Source organism: Leucopleurus acutus, assembly GCF_964270905.1.
Source record: "Leucopleurus acutus genome assembly, chromosome: 3".
Lineage (NCBI taxonomy): Eukaryota > Metazoa > Chordata > Mammalia > Artiodactyla > Delphinidae > Leucopleurus > Leucopleurus acutus.
In genome coordinates, this window is record NC_139145.1 from 144028122 (window position 1) to 144049512 (window position 21391).

At 36.2% G+C, this 21391-nt stretch overlaps 1 protein-coding gene across 3 annotated transcripts in view; it reads left to right on the forward strand.

The window, feature by feature from the left end:
- The window catches only part of FYB1 (FYN binding protein 1), a 106191-nt gene that overhangs the window by 76215 nt on the left and 8585 nt on the right, over positions 1-21391 (forward strand). For 2 of the 3 annotated variants that reach the window (XM_082837410.1, XM_082837409.1), the window contains exons 7-15: positions 862-1021; positions 1524-1668; positions 6027-6049; positions 7126-7192; positions 7963-8097; positions 9787-9812; positions 12592-12658; positions 15360-15450; positions 16630-16792. In XM_082837410.1, the coding sequence (XP_082693536.1) occupies positions 862-1021; positions 1524-1668; positions 6027-6049; positions 7126-7192; positions 7963-8097; positions 9787-9812; positions 12592-12658; positions 15360-15450; positions 16630-16792 (877 nt within the window). The remainder of the gene's footprint in view (positions 1-861; positions 1022-1523; positions 1669-6026; positions 6050-7125; positions 7193-7962; positions 8098-9786; positions 9813-12591; positions 12659-15359; positions 15451-16629; positions 16793-21391) is intronic. The other variant, XM_082837411.1, reaches the window with a different exon arrangement.

Here is a 21391-nt window from a genome sequence, read left to right on the forward strand (position 1 = left end):
GCTATATTCCTTCCACAAAATGTTAATAGATGTTCCAATTAAATAAATAAATGTGAGAACTGTTACATAGCTTCACATTTCATTAATTCCAAGACAAAATATTTCACATTTTAAAATTCTGATATTAAGATGCGTTTTAACATCGTTGGCATATCAAAATTTAACTTAAGCTATTTTCTTTCTTTCTTGGTGGTGCATAATTAATGATATGTCTCACAATCCATCACATCACAAGTTCAATAAAATAAAGTAGACCTTCTTCAAAACTCACAATGCATATTTGCATATCAAAAGGTCCGAGAAATTCTGTTGAAAAGACCAATTTAGGATTAGGAAATGTTTAGGATTCACGGCCTCTAAACTAGACTATGCCCTTGCTGTCAAGAAAACACTGTACTATTCAGGATATTAATTTAAAAACCTCTCATAATATTTGTTTGTTATTTTTATTATTCACAAAGCTATTTCTCTGTCTACCAAGCAAACCACCAGCATACCCCATAAAAACACATAGCACCCAGCATGTCGTACATAAGTGGTATTCGGTTATCGGTGGCTTTCTCTGCAAATCTTCCACAGAGTTCCCGAGGTCAACAGATCACTGCCACTCTCTCCTAGCCCCCGAGCATGTGCTTACCTGTTCTTTGCTGGTTCTGTCTGACCTCTGCAATTTTCCCCTAACCCCTCCTCTAAGAACATTCACCAGGAATGACATTCACCCTCAACTTCTAGTTCAAACTTGTAAATGTTGGTAATAGGCAGGTTGGCAAGTGGTGGACATATTGTCTTTCAAAACCGCGTTCCTTAAAGATGTTCTGAATAGTAAAGAAGCCGGTCGTGATTTTTTTTTCCTCTTTGCAGCTAACAGGCCCTATTCAAGTCATCCACCAAGCAAAAGCTTGCTGTGATGTCAAAGGAGGAAAGAATGAACTGAGCTTCAAGCAAGGAGAGCAAATTGAGATAATCCGAATCACAGACAACCCTGAAGGAAAATGGCTGGGCAAAACAGCCAGGGGGTCATGTGAGTGCACATCTTCCTACGACTTCGAAGTGTTTTCTATTTGAGCCAATATTAATGTGAAAATTCTTCCAAAGCTACTCATAAGCATTAAGTTGGGAGCACGTTACAGGGTGGACAAAGATAGGAAGATTTTAAATGACAGGTATAGCTCCATCTTCACCTTATCTGTGTAATCTTTTTAGTGGGGAAAAATGTAAATATTTATAGTATCTCAGGGAGGAGCAAAGAGCATTAGGTTCTTCATTGAGGTTAAAAGGCAAAAATGATTCATACGAATCACTTTGGAATCTTGAAAATAGACTCTAGGCTTACCCCAAACCACAACAGCATAAGACTTTGACAAAATACAGTGAAACATGTGTCAACAAGTCTATAAATCAGAATTGCAAGCAAAGAAATAAAGGGAAAATTTAAAGAGTAAGTGTGCAATTAATACTTTATCCACAACTTTATGATATTTAAACTACAGTTACCTGAACATAAATTGTTCCCCTTTTGGTAGATGGCTATATTAAAACAACGGCTGTAGAGATTGACTATGATTCCTTGAAACGGAAAAAAAATTCGCTTGGTGCTCTTTCATCAAGACCTTTTGAAGATGACCAGGAAGTATATGATGATGTCGCAGAGCAGGAAGATGTTAACAGGTATGTGTAAATACAAATTGTAAAGCAAATCAAATCATCTCTTTGTCAGATATTGTGGATTTTAAGATGCTAGAATTTTACTTTCCCTATTTCCTACTGCCCTCTATCACTAAACTGAATTACCATTTACAATCACTTCAATATGGATGAAAAGTCATTTGAAACTCCATAGTCTTTTATTTCACTCTTTGGTTGTATGTATCAATACTACTTGAAATATAATGGGCCATTTGCCAGATATTGTCAAACGTGTTGTCAATCCAAAATGCTGTTTTACAGTATTTATTCTGATTTGATCTTAAGGATATGCCTAAAGTAAGTATGACTTTGTAAAACTGAAGGATGAGATGTAGAAGTTAGCTCTGAAAAATATAAAGTGTTTTTCTCTGAAATCTGAGTCTAAATATATTCATCGTTCTTATTTAAAAACATAACAGACAAAAATGCTCTTTTAAGCCAACTCTACTTTGCTCTTTAAGAGTAAAAATGTAAAATCCCCTATGATCCCTGGCAATCAACTAAGGGTCCAACTTTCCATTCATTCCACTAGAATGGCATGACCTTCCCTGCAAGAATTATGGGAACATCTTTCTGGGGTAGAGGAGTCCAGAGGAGAGGATGGCGATCTTCTCCCACGTACCTTTCCTTCCCTTCTCTCTTTTCTCCGTCTCCAGCTCCCTTTATCCTTGCCTCCTCTTCTGTCTCTTTTTCCTAGCTCTGATCTTCCTTGTCCTTTCTTCTCCTTCCTTTTCCATTCCCCTTTTCTTTTCATTCCTTCTTGCCTCCAATATCTCCCTTTCCTGGTAAAGCCATAATCCCTTCAAGTTGAAGGAAAAGGAGAAGGAAAATCTCCAGCACGGTGAAGAATCCTCTTTTTTTTATGCCCATCTGTGAAATTGGGAAATCCCCCACGTGATCCAGAACACATGATCTGTGCTAGACCTTCACTTGGGAAAAAATGTGTCTGCATTCTTCATAACTCAAATTTTAAAGGCAAAATATTTTCATTATCAACCATTTTAAAAATGTAAAATGATCAAAACAGTAATATACTTTTGAACTAGATGAAGAATTAAATTTCCCTCTTGTGGACTTTGAGCTCATGGCATCAATTAAACTTATGTTGCTCTCTGGCAGTTTTGTCTTTCTAAAATGAATAATAGGGAATTCCCTGGCGGACTGGTGGTTAGGATTCTGGGCTTTCACTGCCTGGGGCCTGGGTTCAATCCCTGGTTGGGGAACTAAGATCCTACAAGCCACGTGGCACAGCCAAAAAAAAAGAATGATGGCCTTCCATGCCTTCTTACCATGTTATGATCATAAATTATGCAATATATAGCAAAACATGCGATGTATGCACTGGAGTTTACAGATTGTAAATTGGCCTTAGTAAAGAAACACCTTGACCTAATTTGAAAGTCAGTAAATGCTAATTTGGGGGTCAAAGTTCCAAATGGCCATATTCTGAGAGTTATAGAATTTTCTGGACATGAGTATGCCATACCATGTATATTAGCAACATATATACCTTATGTTTGTCTTTTATCTTTTTAAAAAAACACACACACATTTTTCTTATTTTGGAATTAAAGAACCCCAGTTATATTAATATATACATATTTACACTGATGAACATACTCAAGAAAAAAATGATAAATCCACAAAAAGGGATGATATCCTTAAAATGAAGCATTATGTTCCATAATAGGTGACTATTTCCCAAAACAAATGCTATTACCTTTTCCTTTTATCCAGTCTATACATACCACAACTCTAAAAGATATCTCTAGTTAGTAAACATGTAGCAGAAAAAGAATCTTCCATTTAATAAACTGGGGTTGGAGGAGGTGTATGGTTTTTATGCTTAATATTTTAAACAAGTATAGCCCCACAATATTTACTAGCATCTATTCCTCCCTTATGCGCATTTAATAAGAAAATGGAATAAGAGACATCACTTCTACACAAGCATTTTTCTTGAAACTACAGCTGCTGCTGGCAGAGATCTCATGACAGAATATGCTTTGTCCTTAGTAGAACAAGGAAAGATGCTAAGTATAGCTGGCAGCTTGTCCTGGCAAGAATAAGAGAAGGCACCATCCTCTCCTCTCCCTCCCCCAGATGCCTCCTGGTTCCTTGCACTCTTTACCAGCTCTTTCCCAATTCCTCCAGGGTAAGGAGAGCTGACTGTGTGCTTCAAATTCTGTGAGCAGACAGGAGGCTTAAAAGCACAGGACCTGACAGCGGTTCTTCTCCCTTTCTTCTCAACTAAGCAATTTTTTGTGCTAAATGTGAAACGTTGAACAAAAGGAAATTACAAGTGCAAATACCACTCTTCCATCACATAAAAAAACTTTCTCCTATGTATGTTTCCAACCTTTTCCCTGCGATTTATCCTTTCCTCTTTCTCTTTCCTCCTCTTTTCTCACACTCTCCTCTCCTTACCTCTCATTCATCTGATCAATGGTTTGTATTCCAAAAAGACCATTATAGGAAATTGAAGAACGGCTATAGAGATGAAATCATGTATGGTGGCTTTGCTCCTGATTATAACTCTGTTCTTTAGGAATTGGGTGTGAGACTCTCCAAGGGAATATATTGTATTTGCCAGGAGTGGCAGCCAACCCAAATTGCAATTTTTCACATAATTCTATCTGCTTGCTTCATGCTCAAAGGGAAGTGTTGAGGACAATGAATGTGAAAATAGTTTGTAAGCAAGTAGAAAATATACTAAAAATTCATCAAAAATCAATTCTTATTTATATATTAGGACACTTATAGCATGTTCTTCTCCAAAGTTCCATTAACAAACGTACTTTTTATTTCTAGATTAGCAGTAGATCTGCGTCGGACCAATTTCTTTTATTCTGACTTAAAGGTTGAGGAATCAGATATGAGTGTATAATTACACTATACGATTGTAATATCAGACTGATATCTGTTACTGGCAGATTATCCAAAAGGCTCAAATGGTGACACAGGGAGCGCAGCGAGGTGTAGCCAAAAGGATGTTGTAAGGGAAGGCAGGATGCTGAAGTTCTCCTCTCATCTGTTCATCTACTTAAAAGTGGGCTTGGTCACATCACGTCATTTCTCAGCACCTCAATTACTTTCTGCAAAATGAACTAGATGACTTCTGAGATTTTTTTTCTTGGTTCTCACACTCTACACTTCCTTTGTTCTCACAGAACTCATATTTTAGTGGCAGAAATGGACAAGAAAACAGACAATTATAAAAGAGGGGAAATAGAGAATGTCATTAAAATAAATTAAAAATCAGAATTCTGGATTTAGAGAATCAGGAGCCACGCTCTACAAAGGCCCCATGAAGAGGATTTCAGTTTTTTTTAAGTTCTCCCTTTTAAAAAAATGTAATGCTATTGGACTAAGAGTTAAATGCTGTGACTACAAGATAGCAAAAGAAAATGGAATTTAACGCAATAATGGCTCTGGAATAATACTCTCTTTTTATAAATAAGTCCATCTATGGAATGATGTAATACAGTATAATCTGAAAACTGCCTCATGGGAAAATGCTAGAAGCAAACAGTATCATTGTTTAGAATACTTTATGGTACTGAATCTCACTTGATTCTTATTAGGTTTGTTTTGCTTTGTTTTTTGCTTTGTTACTACTCATCTATTACAATAAGGAACAGTTTTTCTTCCTTTTCACATATAACATCTGATAACTTTTTTTCTAACTAAAATATAGTTGATTTACAATACTATATTAGTTTCAGGTATACAACATAGTGATTCAATGTTTTTATAGGTTATACTCCATTTAAAGTTATTATAAAATATTGGCTATATTCTCTATGCTGTACAATATATCCTTGTAGCTTACTTATTTTGTACATAGTAGTTTGTACCTCTTAAACCCTTATCCCCAGCTTGCCCCTCCACCCCATCCCCTTGTTACTGATAAGCAGTACTTTGTTCTCCATATCTGCGAGTCTCTTTCTGTCTTGTAATATTCATTCGTTTTATTTTTTTTAGATTCCACATATAAGGGATAGCATACAGTATGTGTCTGTAACTATCTGACTTATTTCACTAAGTACAATACCCTGTAGGTCTACCAGCGTTGTTGCAAATAACAAAATCTCATTCCTTTTACGACTGAGCGACATTCCATTGTGTATATGTACTACGTCTTCTTTATCCATTCATCTGTCGATGGATACTTAGGTTGCTTCTATTGATATATCTTGGCTATTGTAAATAACATCCTGATAAACTTTTGATTGGAATGTTATTTTTCCTTTTGTATAACTGCTCAATATATGTACTTCTCTCCCTGATAGCTAAATACTTCATATATTAATTTAATTGGTCCACTTTTTTTTTCCTAGCCACAATCAGAGTGGAAGTGGAGGTAAGCCACACACTTTCATCAGCAGTTTCTGCAAGTCTTCGACGTTTTTGTGTGTACTAATGACAAAATGCTTTTGTCTGCAAACAATGAGGAGGATCTTAATGTGGTAGAAAGAACACTGGACTGGGAACCAATGACTGGGAGTCCAGCCCTGGCCACTGAGTGACCCTGAGCAAGTCAGTTCTTTCTTCCAAGTTTGTTATGGGTTGTAGGGTGACTCCACTTCCAGTATGCCCAGGGCAGTCTTGCTTTATGCCAATTGTCTGAGCACAATTTTTAGTAGTGTCCCCCTTCACTTTCAGAAGTATCCTTGTTTGGATGATAACTTACATGGTCACCTTAGCTATGACTCCTAAAGACTCCTCATTATCTCATCAACAAAATAAGGGTTACTAATACCTGGCAGTGCTAAAATTCTCATCCTAAAAATCAAAAGTCAAGTTGATTGTACATATTCCTGTACAGAGAAGGTACTCAATAAAGATTTGTTAAATAAATATTTGTCAAATAGAAAGGTTCCTAAGGACTATAGGATAACAAATCAAAGAAAGGTTTAACTTTTAAAATATCACATTGATGAAATGAAATAAAGAAATGAAAAGTCAGCCCATCAATGTTTATAAATTCACCTTTCATTTTATTTGCTTTTCTTTACTTATATCTTGATCAGTAGCTTTTTCTGAACGTCTCCTCAGTATTAATTAAATTTTTCTTATCACCTCTCCCTTCTTTTTCCACAATAAATTCTAACTCTATCTTTATTTAATTTGACTTTTTTCATAGTTATTTTCCCCCATTTCTTTCATCTCCCATGCATACTACTCTTTATCTTCCCTCATATTTTTATTACATTTCACCTCTAAAAATTCCTTATAAGATAATGTTAAAAATAATTAATTTACCTACTACCTATGTGAGAGTGGGAAATAAAGCTAGTTTTTATTTAAATAGTTGATATGAAAGTAGGATGCTTTCTGCAATTAAATAAGACAGATTTATTATCAAATTTTGAGTGAACATTTGTGACCAAATTATAAAACTAACAGAAGACTTTTTCCCCCCTAATTCACATGAAGGGATGTTCCCACCTCCCCCAGACGATGATATTTATGATGGGATAGAAGAGGAGGATGCTGTTAATGGGTAAGAATGATCAGCGAATTGCCTTTTTGCAAAGTATTGTATATACTGGAGTTGTATAGTTTTGATTTCTCTTTAAAATAAAAAGCAGAAATAGCATTCCCTGTTACGTTACCAAAAATTATTTGAATGTTTAATTAACAGCATTAGTAAATGCGGAAGTGTAACTGCACCACACTTCAAATGAAGTGGTATATTGTTTGGAATAACCTTGACAACTACGTCAAAAGAAGTGAAATGAAAAAGGGATAAAGGGTTAGAAGTGTTGCAGATTTTTTTTCAAACTTTTCCCTATCATTTATTTATCAATCAATAATTTATTTTTATGACAATCTGGAAAGTTAATCAGTCGCATGGCTATCCTTTGTATATTAATCATAGTTGTAGGCAGCCCAAATAAACTGAGATCATATGCTATCTGTGGCAAAACCAGTATTGAATCCTTTGGGTGTTTAAACTTTTGAAATGGTGTATTTTAAAATTTAAATACATTTAAAAAATGTTTAATCTATTAACAACTTACTTTTAATACAGTATAGCTAAATTGATGTTTAAAACTTAATCCTGACTCAGCTTGCCTAGTTTAAGAACCAGGAGAAATCTACCAAATAGGAAAAAATAACTTACCTATTTACTTAGTAGAAGCAGTATCAAAGACCATAACCTATAAACGTAATTGCTTCATTTTGTTCAATACAATGAGTAGCTTACAGCCTGAATGATCAAAGCAGTATAATTATAAAAAATCTGATCAATGCCTGCATGCTCCAAAGCTCCATGCTACAGGATGAAGAGAAGAGTAACACGTGGTCCTGGGGGATTTTGAAGATGTTAAAGGGAAAAGATGACAGAAAGAAAAGTATACGAGAGAAACCAAAAGACTCTGAGTCAGACAATGAAGGTTCATCGTAAGAGTCGACCAACCACTAAATACAGTGCACGATAACAGCACTAATAATTTAATCAAATGCTGCTAATATTTTATAACCAATAACCAATTTCTGACAAACTTTTAACAATTTAATGTGTTTTTTCCATTAGTTATTCTAGCCTCATTTACTGTGTCACCCTTAAACTCATGCATTTATATAAGAGGAGCACAAAGTATTCGAAAATCATCATATGGTTCAAAAATATATTTTGCTTTCCATTCAAACATGTACAAGCACACACACGCACAAGTGTACACACACACACCCTCACACACTCATACACACTCACCCTCCATTTAGTAGGACTTTTTTAAACTGTGGCATCACATCTGGATGTTCACAATTCCAACGCCACATTTTATTATATAATATTGTATACTAACTATTCTTCAAAATATACATTCTCTTTTAAAAATTAATTGCTAGAAATAAAGGACACAATTTGGAATTTCTTTTCTCTAAGTACAGTATTTAAAGTCTTTGTAACTCTATATCACAATTGTGATATATTAATTCTACTTGAATTACATATTTATCCTATAATAAAATTATTCTAAATATCTTCAGTTCGTATAAATAAAACTAAAGCATAAATTTTATCTTTCCATACAAAAATAACCCTTTAGTATAAGTTCCATGTGTATGAATTTGAAGGATCTTAATTACATTCGCTGGTACAGGATATCCTTATTTTATATGTGCCTAATAGATTCACCACACTTAACTGAAGTCTTTATAAGATGTTAATTCCACATAGAAGTCCTAATTTTAAACCCTTTTGTGAGACACTAAAACAACACTCAATAAACAGGACTCTTAAAATTATAAGTAAACATAGCAAATCTTCTCTTCATGACTACATTACTCAAATGTAGTCCTTAGAAATAAAAGAAGAGATTTTTTTTTTTTTGCTCTAATTACACACCAGCTAATTCTGGTTTTAGATCACTTGAACTAATGACCTTTCACACTTTACTGTAACTGTGCACCATTCTTCCAGTGATGTGTGTGTGTGTGTGTGTGTGTGTGTGTGTGTGTGTTTAAAGCTCAGAAAGTAATAAAAGCAAAGGTCTTTTTCTGTTGCAACTAAAAGCCACCCAATCCTGATTCAAATCACTTCTGTTAATAAGCTCTCACTCTCTAGTTTCAGTGGATTTTCCTCTCTTATTCACCATTCTTCTTTTGGAGATATACATGTACATATTGTTGAAACATGGTCATATAAAGATTCCTATGACCTCTGCTGATTTTGACTCTGCATTTATATTCTTTGAGTCAAATAAACAGTTTTGGGCCTGAGCTATGCCACAGCGACTCCACAATACTGAGACCATTGAATTACTCTGGTATGATAATATGCCCAAACTTCATAGAACAAATCTGCAAACATTGGTCTAATGGCTGTGAGCAAAATAAACTACTGGATATCTTGACTCTTGACTTTTTTGGTCAGCACTGGAGTTCACAAAAAGTCTTGCTAAATTCCAGATTGATGGACAAAAACTTGGGACTTAGCAGAGAAATGGAGGATGAGAAAGGAATGACAGTCAACAGATTAATTAGACTTTATAAGCCTCCAGGCTATTCATGTCTCTCCTAAATAAAAGACTCAGTTTCTGTGTTTATATTGGTCTGATTATAACTGTGTTATCATTTTCTTTCCAGTTTCCCTTCTCCTCCTAAACAAGTGGGTAAGTAATAAAAGCTAATTGTATATTTTATATCTCACTTCTTGCAGATGAGGTAGTGGAAAGGATTGGCTATAGTCACGCTGTCTGAATTAAAGTCCTGACTCTGAAAATAATAAATTGTGTAACCTTGTCAAGTAACTTCATCTGGGGTCACCACAGTTTCTCAACAGTAAAATAGTGGGAAGAGGAAATTTTAAAATATCATGAATTTTAAACAGTTCTTCCAGCCATAGGATCACTATGGAGAAAGGGCCGAGTAGGGATGGACCCCAACATTCCCCATGGACCCTCCCCACCCCAATTCAGTCAGAGCTTGGTGTATTGGACTTATGCATAAAGATTTCTGAAAACATGCCACATTATATGCCATGAAGGTCCTTCTAAATCTAAATTTCTTTGATTTTTAAAATGTATCACTTATATTGTCTTTGGAAAATTTTCCACTGCTCAATGTGAAACAGTTTCTTCTTTGTACAATTTTGATCAGCTCATTTTTTTACCCCTGCTGAGACAGCTCTTTAAAGGAGTTTTCTTAAGTTTACTTTGAACAAAATAAAATGTCTCACAAGAATATTCAGGGGCTTTCAAAAAGTTTATTTTGACTTGTAAATAAATTGAAAGAGGGCTTCCCTAGTGGCGCAGTGGTTGAGAATCTATCTGCCTGCTAATGCAGGGAACATGGGTTCGAGCCCTGGTCTGGGAGGATCCCACATGCCACGGAGCAACTAGACCCGTGAGCCACAACTACTGAGCCTGCGCGTCTGGAGCCTGTGCTCCGCAACAAGAGAGGCCGCAACAGCGAGAGGCCCGCGCACAGCGATGAAGAGTGGCCCCCACTTGCCACAACTACAGAAAGCCCTCGCGCAAAAACGCAGATGCAACACAGCAAAAATAAATTAATTAATTAATAAACTCCTACCCCCAACCTGAAAATAAATAAATAAATAAATAAATAAATTGAAAGAGCAAACCAAACACAAAGATAATCTATTCTTCCAGACTGTTTATCTGACTTTATTTTCAGTTATCAATTTGAAAATACGTAAGGCTCTAACTCAAATTGATCAATAACTGATAAGCTTATATTTTAATCTATAATTTTCAAAAAGTACTCAAGAAACTTAGCTCTTGGGCTCCCCTGGTGGCGCAGTGGTTGAGAGTCCGCCTGCCGATGCAGGGGACGCAGGTTCATGCCCCAGTCCGGGAAGATCCCACATGCCGTGGAGCGGCTTGGCCGGTGAGCCATGGTCGCTGACCCTGTGCGTCTGGAGTCTGTGCTCCGCAACGGGAGAGGCCACAACAGTGAGAGGCCCACGTACCGCAAAAAAAAAAAAAAAAGGAAACTTAGCTCCACAAATAGTAGGAACAAAATGGAAAAAATGTGATCAAATAAGTAAAAAATGTGTTTCTTGTTTTAATTTTCTTTCATTCTCAAAGGTGTATTAAGTGCATGTGCATGGAATAGTAACTTTTCCCTTTCTGGAAACCAGTGATATGTAATATTTTTACATATTTATTATAGATTCTTCATATAGTTGAGCACGTTTTATCCTGTGAAATTACTTAACCTGAGTGGGAGGAAAATACACACACAAGCACACACACACACAAACATATATACATATATATACAGAGCATATATATATATATATATATATATATATGTGTGTGTGTGTGTGTGTGTACATATATACAGAAGGGGGGGATTTTTTTTTTTGGTTGCACCGGGTCTTAGTTGCGGCAAGCAGGCTCCTTAGTTGCGGCTCCCCAGCTCCTTAGTTGTGGCATGTGAACTCTTAGTTGTTGCATGCATGTGGGATCTAGTTCCCTGACCAGGGATCAACCCAGGCTCCCTGCATTGGGAGCGTAGAGTCTTATCCACTGTGCCACCAGGGAAGTCCCAAGGTTGGGGGGGGGATTTTTTAAAGGAAACCAAATCCTTACCACTACCAGAGAGCATTTTAAACTTTCTGTGATAATCATTTCTTAAAACATTTGTACTCTCTTCAACTCATCTCTTCAGCTTAATTTGCTGTGGAGCAACTTAATAGGTGTAGAGAGGATGCATTCCTCCTGACTTTATTAACAAGAAGTCTAGGATCAAGAAAAATGTCTACATATTGGAAAAGCCATTGAACCAGTTAAGGTCATAGCAACTTTTCCACCAATACTGATTCTCGAGACCTGCTGGTATCAGAAGTGTCTTTTATTTTACAATAGTGCCACACATAATATTCCTACAAGGTAAAAGTTAATAAAGACAGATCAATGAGTAAAAAAGAGGGATAGATAGATAGATGATAGATAGATAGGCACAAAGACAAAGACATATAAATAAAGTGATATATATTATCCTAGCACCCCAAATCCCATAAAAATCTTTACTTCAATCTCTACCTGCAGCCAATGGCCAGTAATATTGATTTGCTTGTCAGCAATCTACTAATCTTACAATTCATCACACTTGTGGATATTCAAATAATCTCAGTCACTGCTTTAGGGTTTTTTTCCTGATAACAATAGTTATTATCATTGTCACTATTTTGTTGTTGTTGTTGTTTTTCTTTTTGAGGGATATTTAACACAAGCATCAAGGAAGAGAGGAACCTCTCTCTCCCTTTTAAGGAATAGGCAGTGCTTCCAGGAGAAATGTACAGAGACCTCAGGAAAACTTATTTTGTTGTCCTTGAAACAATCTTTATATTAAAATCCCATTGAATGCTCATATCAAAATGTACATTAATAGTGTTTCAATATTTGCTATTCTGTCTTTTGTTAGACATGGGAGATGACGTATATGACGATGTGGATGCCTCTGATTTCCCTGCTCCACCACCAGAGATGAGGTAATTTAAATCAGACGGTAATTTAAATTAAATCAGACGGTTTAAGAAAATTCAGCTGGAATAAAACCCCAGTGAGGGCGTGTGTACTGTGTGCCATCCTGTTGGCTCTGTCGTCCTCTCCCTGATCCCAACTCTGACCTCTCTGCCAGGTTTGTGAATCGATGGATAGCCCAGGTTCTCCTCCTCCTTCTCTCTCTCGCTTCCCCTCACCCCTTCCCAGTGGTCCTTCTTCCTGACCCCTGATTATCTTCTGACCTATGACTCACCAATGTCTTCATTCATTTATTCACTCATTCACTGGGAAAATATTTGAGAGCCCGATCGCAACTGCTCTCACTGATTCATTCGCTCCCTTTTTTACTTTTTTCTCAAAACGTTTTTTGTCTTGAACACACTGCTTAGTTTATGTCTCAATCCTAACCCACCTGCTTCAAGCCTCCTCCATCCTCCACAAGAAGATCGTTTCCTTTTATGAAAAAAAAAAGAGACAGCAGATTTGTGTTTTGAAAGGACTTTTACGAGTTATGTCACTTTTTCACAAAATCGTCTGATTCTCAAAGGTTCCATTCAAACAAAAACAGTCAACAGTGAATAGTGACATTCTTTAACTTACCTAAGCCTTCAATTTAATTTTAGGCAAAAGTTGTAAGAAAATCTAAAATCAATTAATAGAAGAGGAGTACCTTTACAAAATTCTTTTGTAATAGAAAATAACATGTTAGGATGCTTTTTTATACTCCAATAAATATGTGAGATGATCTGATACATGCTATGTATGGAAGCAAGAACACCTCTCTAGCTTTTTCAAGAAAAAAGAAAGATGAATAAAAAGATCTTGAAGTTGATCAGTTAAAGGATAAAAGTAACATCATGGAATACAGTAAGTGGTGTCTTCTGAGCTGTACTGGTAAAAAATGCATGAGTGAACTCTAAGTTTATGTTTTTGTCTTTTTTTTTTTTTTTTTTTTTTTGTGGTACGCGGGCCTCTCACTGTTGTGGCTTCTCCTGTTGCGGAGCACAGGCTCCGGACGCGCAGGCTCAGCGGCCACGGCTCACCGGCCCAGCCGCTCCGCCGCACGTGGGATCCTCCCGGACCGGGGCACGAACTCGTGTCCCCTGCATCGGCAGGCGGACTCCCAACCACTGCACCACCAGGGAGGCCCCTCTTTTTTCGTTTTTTTTACCAACATTGTTAAACTAATTTTACACAACAAGAGCAAGATCAAAGAAACTGAGGGGAAAATATCCTGTTATTTACATAAGAAGATCAAGTTCTACAGGCAAAACACACCAGAAATATGAAAGGAGAATCATTCTCCTTTTTCAGTTCTCCATGAAAGGAAAATCTAATCTTCAGAAATATGTTAAGTTTTAATATTCCTCACCATTGGGAAGTTGCTTCTATTCCTGACAGTTTTAAGCACATTTTTGTAGAAATGCCACCACATTCCATTAAATAGCTCTCTAGGAACCCAGAGTCACCCACTGGCCCTTTTCTTTAAGCAAAATAAGCCCCAGTTGATTAAACTTTGTGCGATATGTACTAATTTCTTTCCCGTTGCTTATTTTCAGAGTTTAAGGCAATCGTGTGTCTCTAACACAGCATTCTATTTTTTTAAATAAATTTCAATAAATTACCTTTAAAGAGAGCTTGTGGGGCATTTTTAACATTCATGTATATTCTGATCGCTCCAGAGTGCTAATCCGGGCCAGCGATTCCACTACTACCCAGGTACCATCAGAGAGAAGGTATGAGGGACAATGCAGAACCTAGGGCAGGACAGTGTGCTAATTCATTTCCCAGTGAATGAACTAAATTCTAAGATTCAAAATTTTTAAATAAATCAGTTACAAACAAAACTTTACCTTAGGTAATCAAAATTAATGTCAGTGTTTAAAATTTTTCATTATTCACAAATATTCTGATTTTTTAAATTCCCTCCTACAGAGAGTCACAGCCTTTCCCTAACATCCATACTTAACCCAGGAATTGTTCACAACCTTGGTTGCAAATTAATATCACCTGGGAACTTTTAAAATATATAGTCAGTACCTGGACCTCACTCAATTTAATTAATTAGAATTTTTAATTAATTTAATTTCTGGGAATTAGACAAGGGCAGTGGTATTTTTTTAAAAACTTCCCAGGTGATCCTATATGTGGCCAGGCTGGAGAATCACTTCCTCAGAGCTGTTCACCTGTCTTATAATAATTGGCTTTAGTTGGTATCATGAGATGTGACCCTGGCTTTGTTTTAAGTAGATTATATATAGATAAATTTTTTAAGCCATAAAAATCAGTCTTTCACAAAGTGTTCTTTTTTAAAAAGCCTTTTCTATGACATTAGCCAAACCACTTAATTATCTAGGAAGGGTTGAAAAATATAAGGGGTTCAAGAATAGGTTGAATCATATGAAACTGCTGGTATGTAACCATGTTTAAACTACACTTCAGTCATTTTATACCATTCAACATAATACATTATCTCTCACTTCCATTTTAACTCAGTCTGTATTCTTTTGAAAATCTATTCTGCATTATGAAATGTCATCATTTATTACAATGAATGTACTAGATTTCTAACAATGATAATTGAAAATGAAATTTAACAAAAATGTAATGTTATGAATTGTCTGTTATACACTATTCTTCTTATATTTTGAAACTAAATGCTATTTTATGTGTGTTCTGCCATCCTAGTCAAGGAGCCAAGGCCAAGGCAGAAGAAAAAGACCCTAAGAAACTAAAAAAGCAAGAAAAAGAAGAAAAAGACTTCAGGAAAAAATTTAAAGTACGTTTACATTTAAATGTCATACAAAGTTCAAAGTGCTAATGAAAAAATTGATGATTTTTAAAAGTGTAATTATCAATATCACAGTTCTCCATCACAACTCCTTTATTTTCTACAAAATTTATTTTAGATTTAAATTTATTCCTATAAGAAATTAAGTAAACTCTCACACATGCACACTATATGTACTATGATAATCATCTAAATTTAGCTTCCTTTGAAACTTAATCAGAAGGTAAGCTAAAAATAGAATAGATAAAAAAGATGTGAGATAGATAGATACATGTGAAATATTATTCAGCCATGAAAAACAAGGAACTCCTGCCATTTGTGACAACATGGTTACACCTTGAGAGCATTATACTAAGCAAAATAAGTCAGAATGACAGAGACAAATACTGTATGATATCACTTGTACGTGGAATCTAAAATAACCAAACCCACAGAAATCAAGAGTAAAATCATGGTTACCAGAGAAGGGGAGCATGGGGAGATGTCTGTCAAAGGGTACAAATACTCAGTAGTTAGATGAGTAAGTTTCAGGGATCTAATTACAGCACGGTGCTTATAGTTAGCAATACTGTATTATATACATGGAAGTCCCTAACGGAGCAAATCTTAAATGTTCTCACTATAAAAAAAGAAATGGTAATATTGCGAGGTGATCAAGCCAATAGAATTTACGTTCTGATTGTTATCATTTTGCAATATATGAGTGCGACAAATCAACACATGCATTACATCTTAAATTTTAAAAAACTTTTTATTTTAAAAATAATTATTAGGGGCTTCCCTGGTGGCGCAGTGGTTGGGAGTCCGCCTGCCGATGCAGGGGACATGGGTTTGTGCCCCGGTTCGGGAGGATCCCACATGCTGCGGAGTGGCTGGGCCGGTGAGCCATGGCCACTGAGCCTGCGCGTCCGGAGCCTGTGCTCCGCAACGGGAGAGGCCACAACAGTGAGAGGCCTGCGTACCGCCAAAAAAAATAAAATAATAATAATAATTATTATTAGGTTGGTGAGGTTATGAGTGATTTTTCTCCAAAGAAGTTTTTGTTATTTTTTGAAAACAAGGAACTAGTTATTTAACAAAGATTTTCTTAATAAATCTGTCAGTAAATGAATTACTTTAGTAATACACATCAATCAATAAGGTAAATGTTTTTCCTTATTTTTCCAGTATGACGGTGAAATTAGAGTCCTCTATTACACCAAAGTTGCACCCTACTTAACTTCTAAAAAGTGGGGGAACAGAGATCTACAGGTGAAGCCTGGAGAATCCCTGGAAGTTATACAAAACACAGATGATACAAAAGTTCTCTGCAGGAATGAAGAAGGAAAATGTAAGTCACTATTTATTCTTTATCGCTAGGACGCCCCAGAATTTAACGACTAAACAAGTTTTAGTGATCACTCCTATTTGTATTAACTGTTTTTGCTCCATGCTTTGTGAGTTGTGGAAAACATTAAGAAACTGGAGACCTCGCTGTGCTGGAATCAATGTATTTTATTTTAATTTTTTTTTTTTTTCATTTCCCACCTGCTATATTTGGCACCGAGTTGCCAAAGTTATGCCAAATTCGTGCTTCTGAAAATGTGGTCCCCCAGACCACCAGCATCAGAAAACTCCTGTGTGTATTACAATTCTAACACCCTGGACCCACCCTTGACTTGCTGAGTCGTGTACTCTGTGGGTCAGACAGAGTCTGTGATCATAACGGCTTCCCTAGTTTGCTCCTACGTACACTAAAGTGAGAACCACTCTGCTAAAGTAGTGAGTGGTTCTTGCTCTGGTCTGGTTTGAAATTATATCACATATGTCACACCTAGAATCTCCAGTTTTCCTACCTTGCAAATTCACTTGTTTTCACTTCCTGTTCGGCCACATTTAATACGACATTCTATTTCAAATAAACACAAGAGTGTCCTGTCCTCTCTGACTTTCTCAGCTACTAAAGCTGGCAGCTGGAAATGTTTTTGTCCAGTTTTAAAAGGAAGCTTATTTCATTTAACGTCCAGGGAAGAGTAAGTCAAAATTATGTTGTCCTATATTTAAAATTGAATGGCCAACATGGCTGTCCCATATCAGCTCGGTAAGTCTGCATGGAAAACACAAACTTTGAGTTCAATTTTAATGACAGGAAGGTGACTCAGGGACAGGAACCGAAGTAGATGTTTTAAGAATAAAATACAGTTGACTCAAGGGTGGGGAAAATGGATCTAAAGCTTTTATGGAAGGGGTGTGGTTGGCTTTAAAACAAAAAAATGGAATGTGGGTGCAAAGGATAACAGGCAGCGGTATGTAGCGTTACGACTTGAAGGTTACTGGAGATAATTCAAAGATGGAGCTCCAGAAGACAAAGAAAACCCCCATTCAGACCAGGATTTGTGAAGATGTACCCCAAGGAATAGTCTTAAATGCAGAATAACTACATGCTTTAAAAGGTCATCAAAATATTTTAAAATGTTCAAATTTTTAAAATTATTAAATAAGTTATGATAAATATATAAACTGAGTATTTTCCAGGGTGATTATGATAGCATGAGGAAATTCTCATGATACAACAGTAAGAGGAATAAGAAGCCTGCTTAAAGTAGGATAGGATTTATTTACAGCCATGTTAAAAAATATGTAAATAAAAGAAACCAAACTAAAATCCTAATAGTGGCTGATTAGGGTGATGGGCCTAAATGATATGTCTCCTTCCCTCTACTTTCCAAATTATTTCACATTTTTCACAACAGAGAATTGTTCTAGTACTTGTCATGTGGACCTTTCTCCAGAGGAAAAGCTTCAGACTTATCTTGACCTGCTGTCCTGAGATTTCTGTCCCCGCAACAAATCCCATCTAGAGCAATGCTCCTCGACTCCAAAGTACATACACTTCACGTGGGGATCTTGTTAAAAATGCAGATTCTAACTTAGTAGGTCTGAGGTAAGGTGTTTTCCCAAGCTCGCAGGTAATTGATGCTGCTGGTCCGCAGAACATACTCTGAGTAACAGCATATAAATGACCTCAACAACAAACATGTATAGATACAGATGAGCAGATGTAGATTCAGCATCAAAAACAGAAATTCAGAGGAGACTCCTACCTAGGAACCAGTAGACCCTAAGAATGAGGAAAAGCAACAGCCATTCTGGGATAATTTGTAGTCTGCTATCATTTTCTACTTCGACATCAATAATTCTAAATACTGCTATGAATACTGGAGGACTCCTATCCTCTTAGAATTTATCATCTGTTAAAAATGAGAGGTGAAAACATTACATGACATTCTGGTAGATAAAATCAAGAGTTCCTTGTAACTTTTATCTTCTTTTTTTTTTTTTTGTCTGCGGCAGGACCAATGCACCTTACAATTCTCAAGCTCACTGATAACTAATTCAATTCTTAGGTGGTTTTAGGGTCCACCTCGAACAGAATGAAAACCAGATGATTATATCAGTAGCACTTGCATACTAGTTGTTTTTTATTTATAGACTTTCTTTGGCCTGGACTTTGTCTTAGTTTGGCTTTCCCATTTAGGAGGAGATTCTGGGATACTCCCATGAGCACGTGGAGAAGTAGACTGGGAAGAGAAGGCAGCTAATAAAATCTTGTTAATAAACTGGGAAGAGAAGGCAGCTAATAAAATCTTGTTATCAAAAAAAGGTACACTTGGGTAGTAGGAGCTTAATCAGTTGGGAAATCGGAGTGGCAGTGTTATCCCATCCGGTGGGAAACAAACTGGGGTACTTATACATCAACTCTGTGTCCATCAGGAATTGAAGCCTACTCCTGGGCAGGTGGGAAGGCCACCAAGAGCATCTGCGATTTCATTATTCCACAATTCAATGATCATATCTGCTTAATTTCCCTTTTATTTTTCCAAATCTCTTGCTTTTCTTAATTTTTCTAAAACTGCTGGTTAGTCTTTCCTTGAACTGGATGTTTAATTTTCTTAATTTTAAATTTAATTTAAATTTCTTAATTTTCTTAATTTCTGATCTATTCCTCAAATACCTCCATAGGATTTGGGACAATTGTTGTATGGATTTAACCCTTCCTCACCTGGATTATTGCAATAGCCTTTCAAATGATATGTCTCCCTTACCCTTCTCTCAGCCAATCCACTCACCATACTGTTACCCAAATATTATTTTTAAAAACATGAAGTCTTTAGGGTTAGTATATAAAACCCTTTGTGATCTAGCCTCACCTGCATCAACTATTTCCCATCTGCAACTAACACTCCAGAAATGTAAACTACTCATTTGTCATTCCCTGAATAAATTATGCTATTTCATCCTTCTATGCTATTTTATTCTACTTGGAATGCCCATAAATTATCTATTAAAAACAACCCAGTTGTCATCTAAAATTGGAAGCACACTCACTCACTCCTCTGCAGCCACCCTAACACAATTAATCTCTCCCTTGCTGCACCATGCCACTACTGTTATTGCTGTCACTGTCCTTCCTGTTTTTCCAATCTATTACTCTTATGAGACGGAGCTTGAGAGTAGCTTCAGTGAAATGTTCTCAACATTGTATTGCCAACACATTCTCCACTGCCTGGCACCTTGTTTGGGGCTTGCTGAATTGAGTATAACAATTTGGATAACCAGATGAAAATCTGACATACTGACATTCACAGGAAGAAGTCCGTTGAATAGTTTAACTTGTTAGAAGACAGAAGTTCTCTGTCTTAGCCATAGTGATGTGGTTCACTTGTTGTGTATCATTTGGGAGACTCTGAATCTTTCAGTTCCTTTTTTCTACATCTAATTAGCAGTAACGACATTTGCAGTCCAACATCATGATGACCCTAACGTTTTCCTTACTTTCTATTCTTCTTTAATCCATCCAAAAAAAAAAAAGAAAACCATAGTTTACTTAAACCTAATTTGTAATGATAGATATGAGAGGCTAAATCATTAACAGTAATCCCTTCCCACTGTGGAGTAGAGTACAAGCCACTTTTACAGGCATTATCACATTTGATCAAGTCTCACCCACTGACTTGTAGAAAAGCACATTGTAGAGGCATTGAGATCTTAAATATATATTTCTGGCACATTCCCAAATGTTTAGAATTTCTCGCTAATATTTGTGCATGTTCCTCAACTCAAAGTCTCATAAGCTGTGAGTTTTCCCACCTTTTGTCACTGGAGAAAGTTTTTCTACAAAAAAGTGTGGAATGAGACATGAGCTGAGTTATTTGTGATCAAAATGTTGTCCATTTCCTTTGGGCACCAAAGGAAGGGGAATTTTAAAGGTGCTTTGGGTGTCCCCAAATCCAATTGATGATTTCTTTGCTTAGGTAATTTTGGTTTCGATTTTAAAACAACACATGTTCACTGAAGAAAATTTTTGTATTCAGAAATTTAATGTCACCTGATTTGAAGCCCTAAAAATAAGTAGAGAGAGAAAAAGAGAGAGGGAAAGAGAACATTTTTATAGAACTAGGATAATAATTTATATTTAGCATTATACACTGCATTTTGTTTTTAATTTCTATTACATTATGAGCATTTTCTCTTGAAGTCGGACGTTGTTCCACTTGCCTTAGTAAATCTATGCAGTATGACTTTATTGTTTTTAAACTGCATGAGGCCAAATTGAGTAAGTTTAACTTTATTTCTGGACTTGCTCACAACAAACGAAATAATAAGGAAATAATAAAATTTGTCATTTTTATTGAGTAAAAAATTTGAAAATATTAGAACAAAGATATTTTTTCCAAAGATGCTTTTGTATATCCTTGGTAATTTTATATTCACAACACCCTCCTGAAAGGTGAGTCATTAGTCCTGCGACACATCTGCACTGTAGCAAGTAAATGTTTTGGGAAGAAATTAACTGGCACAAATGGTGGGTGGGTGTTACTTTCTTAACCAACTCTACCCACCACATATTTCAAAACATTTGTTTCGAGTCACTGTGTTCTGCTCTATG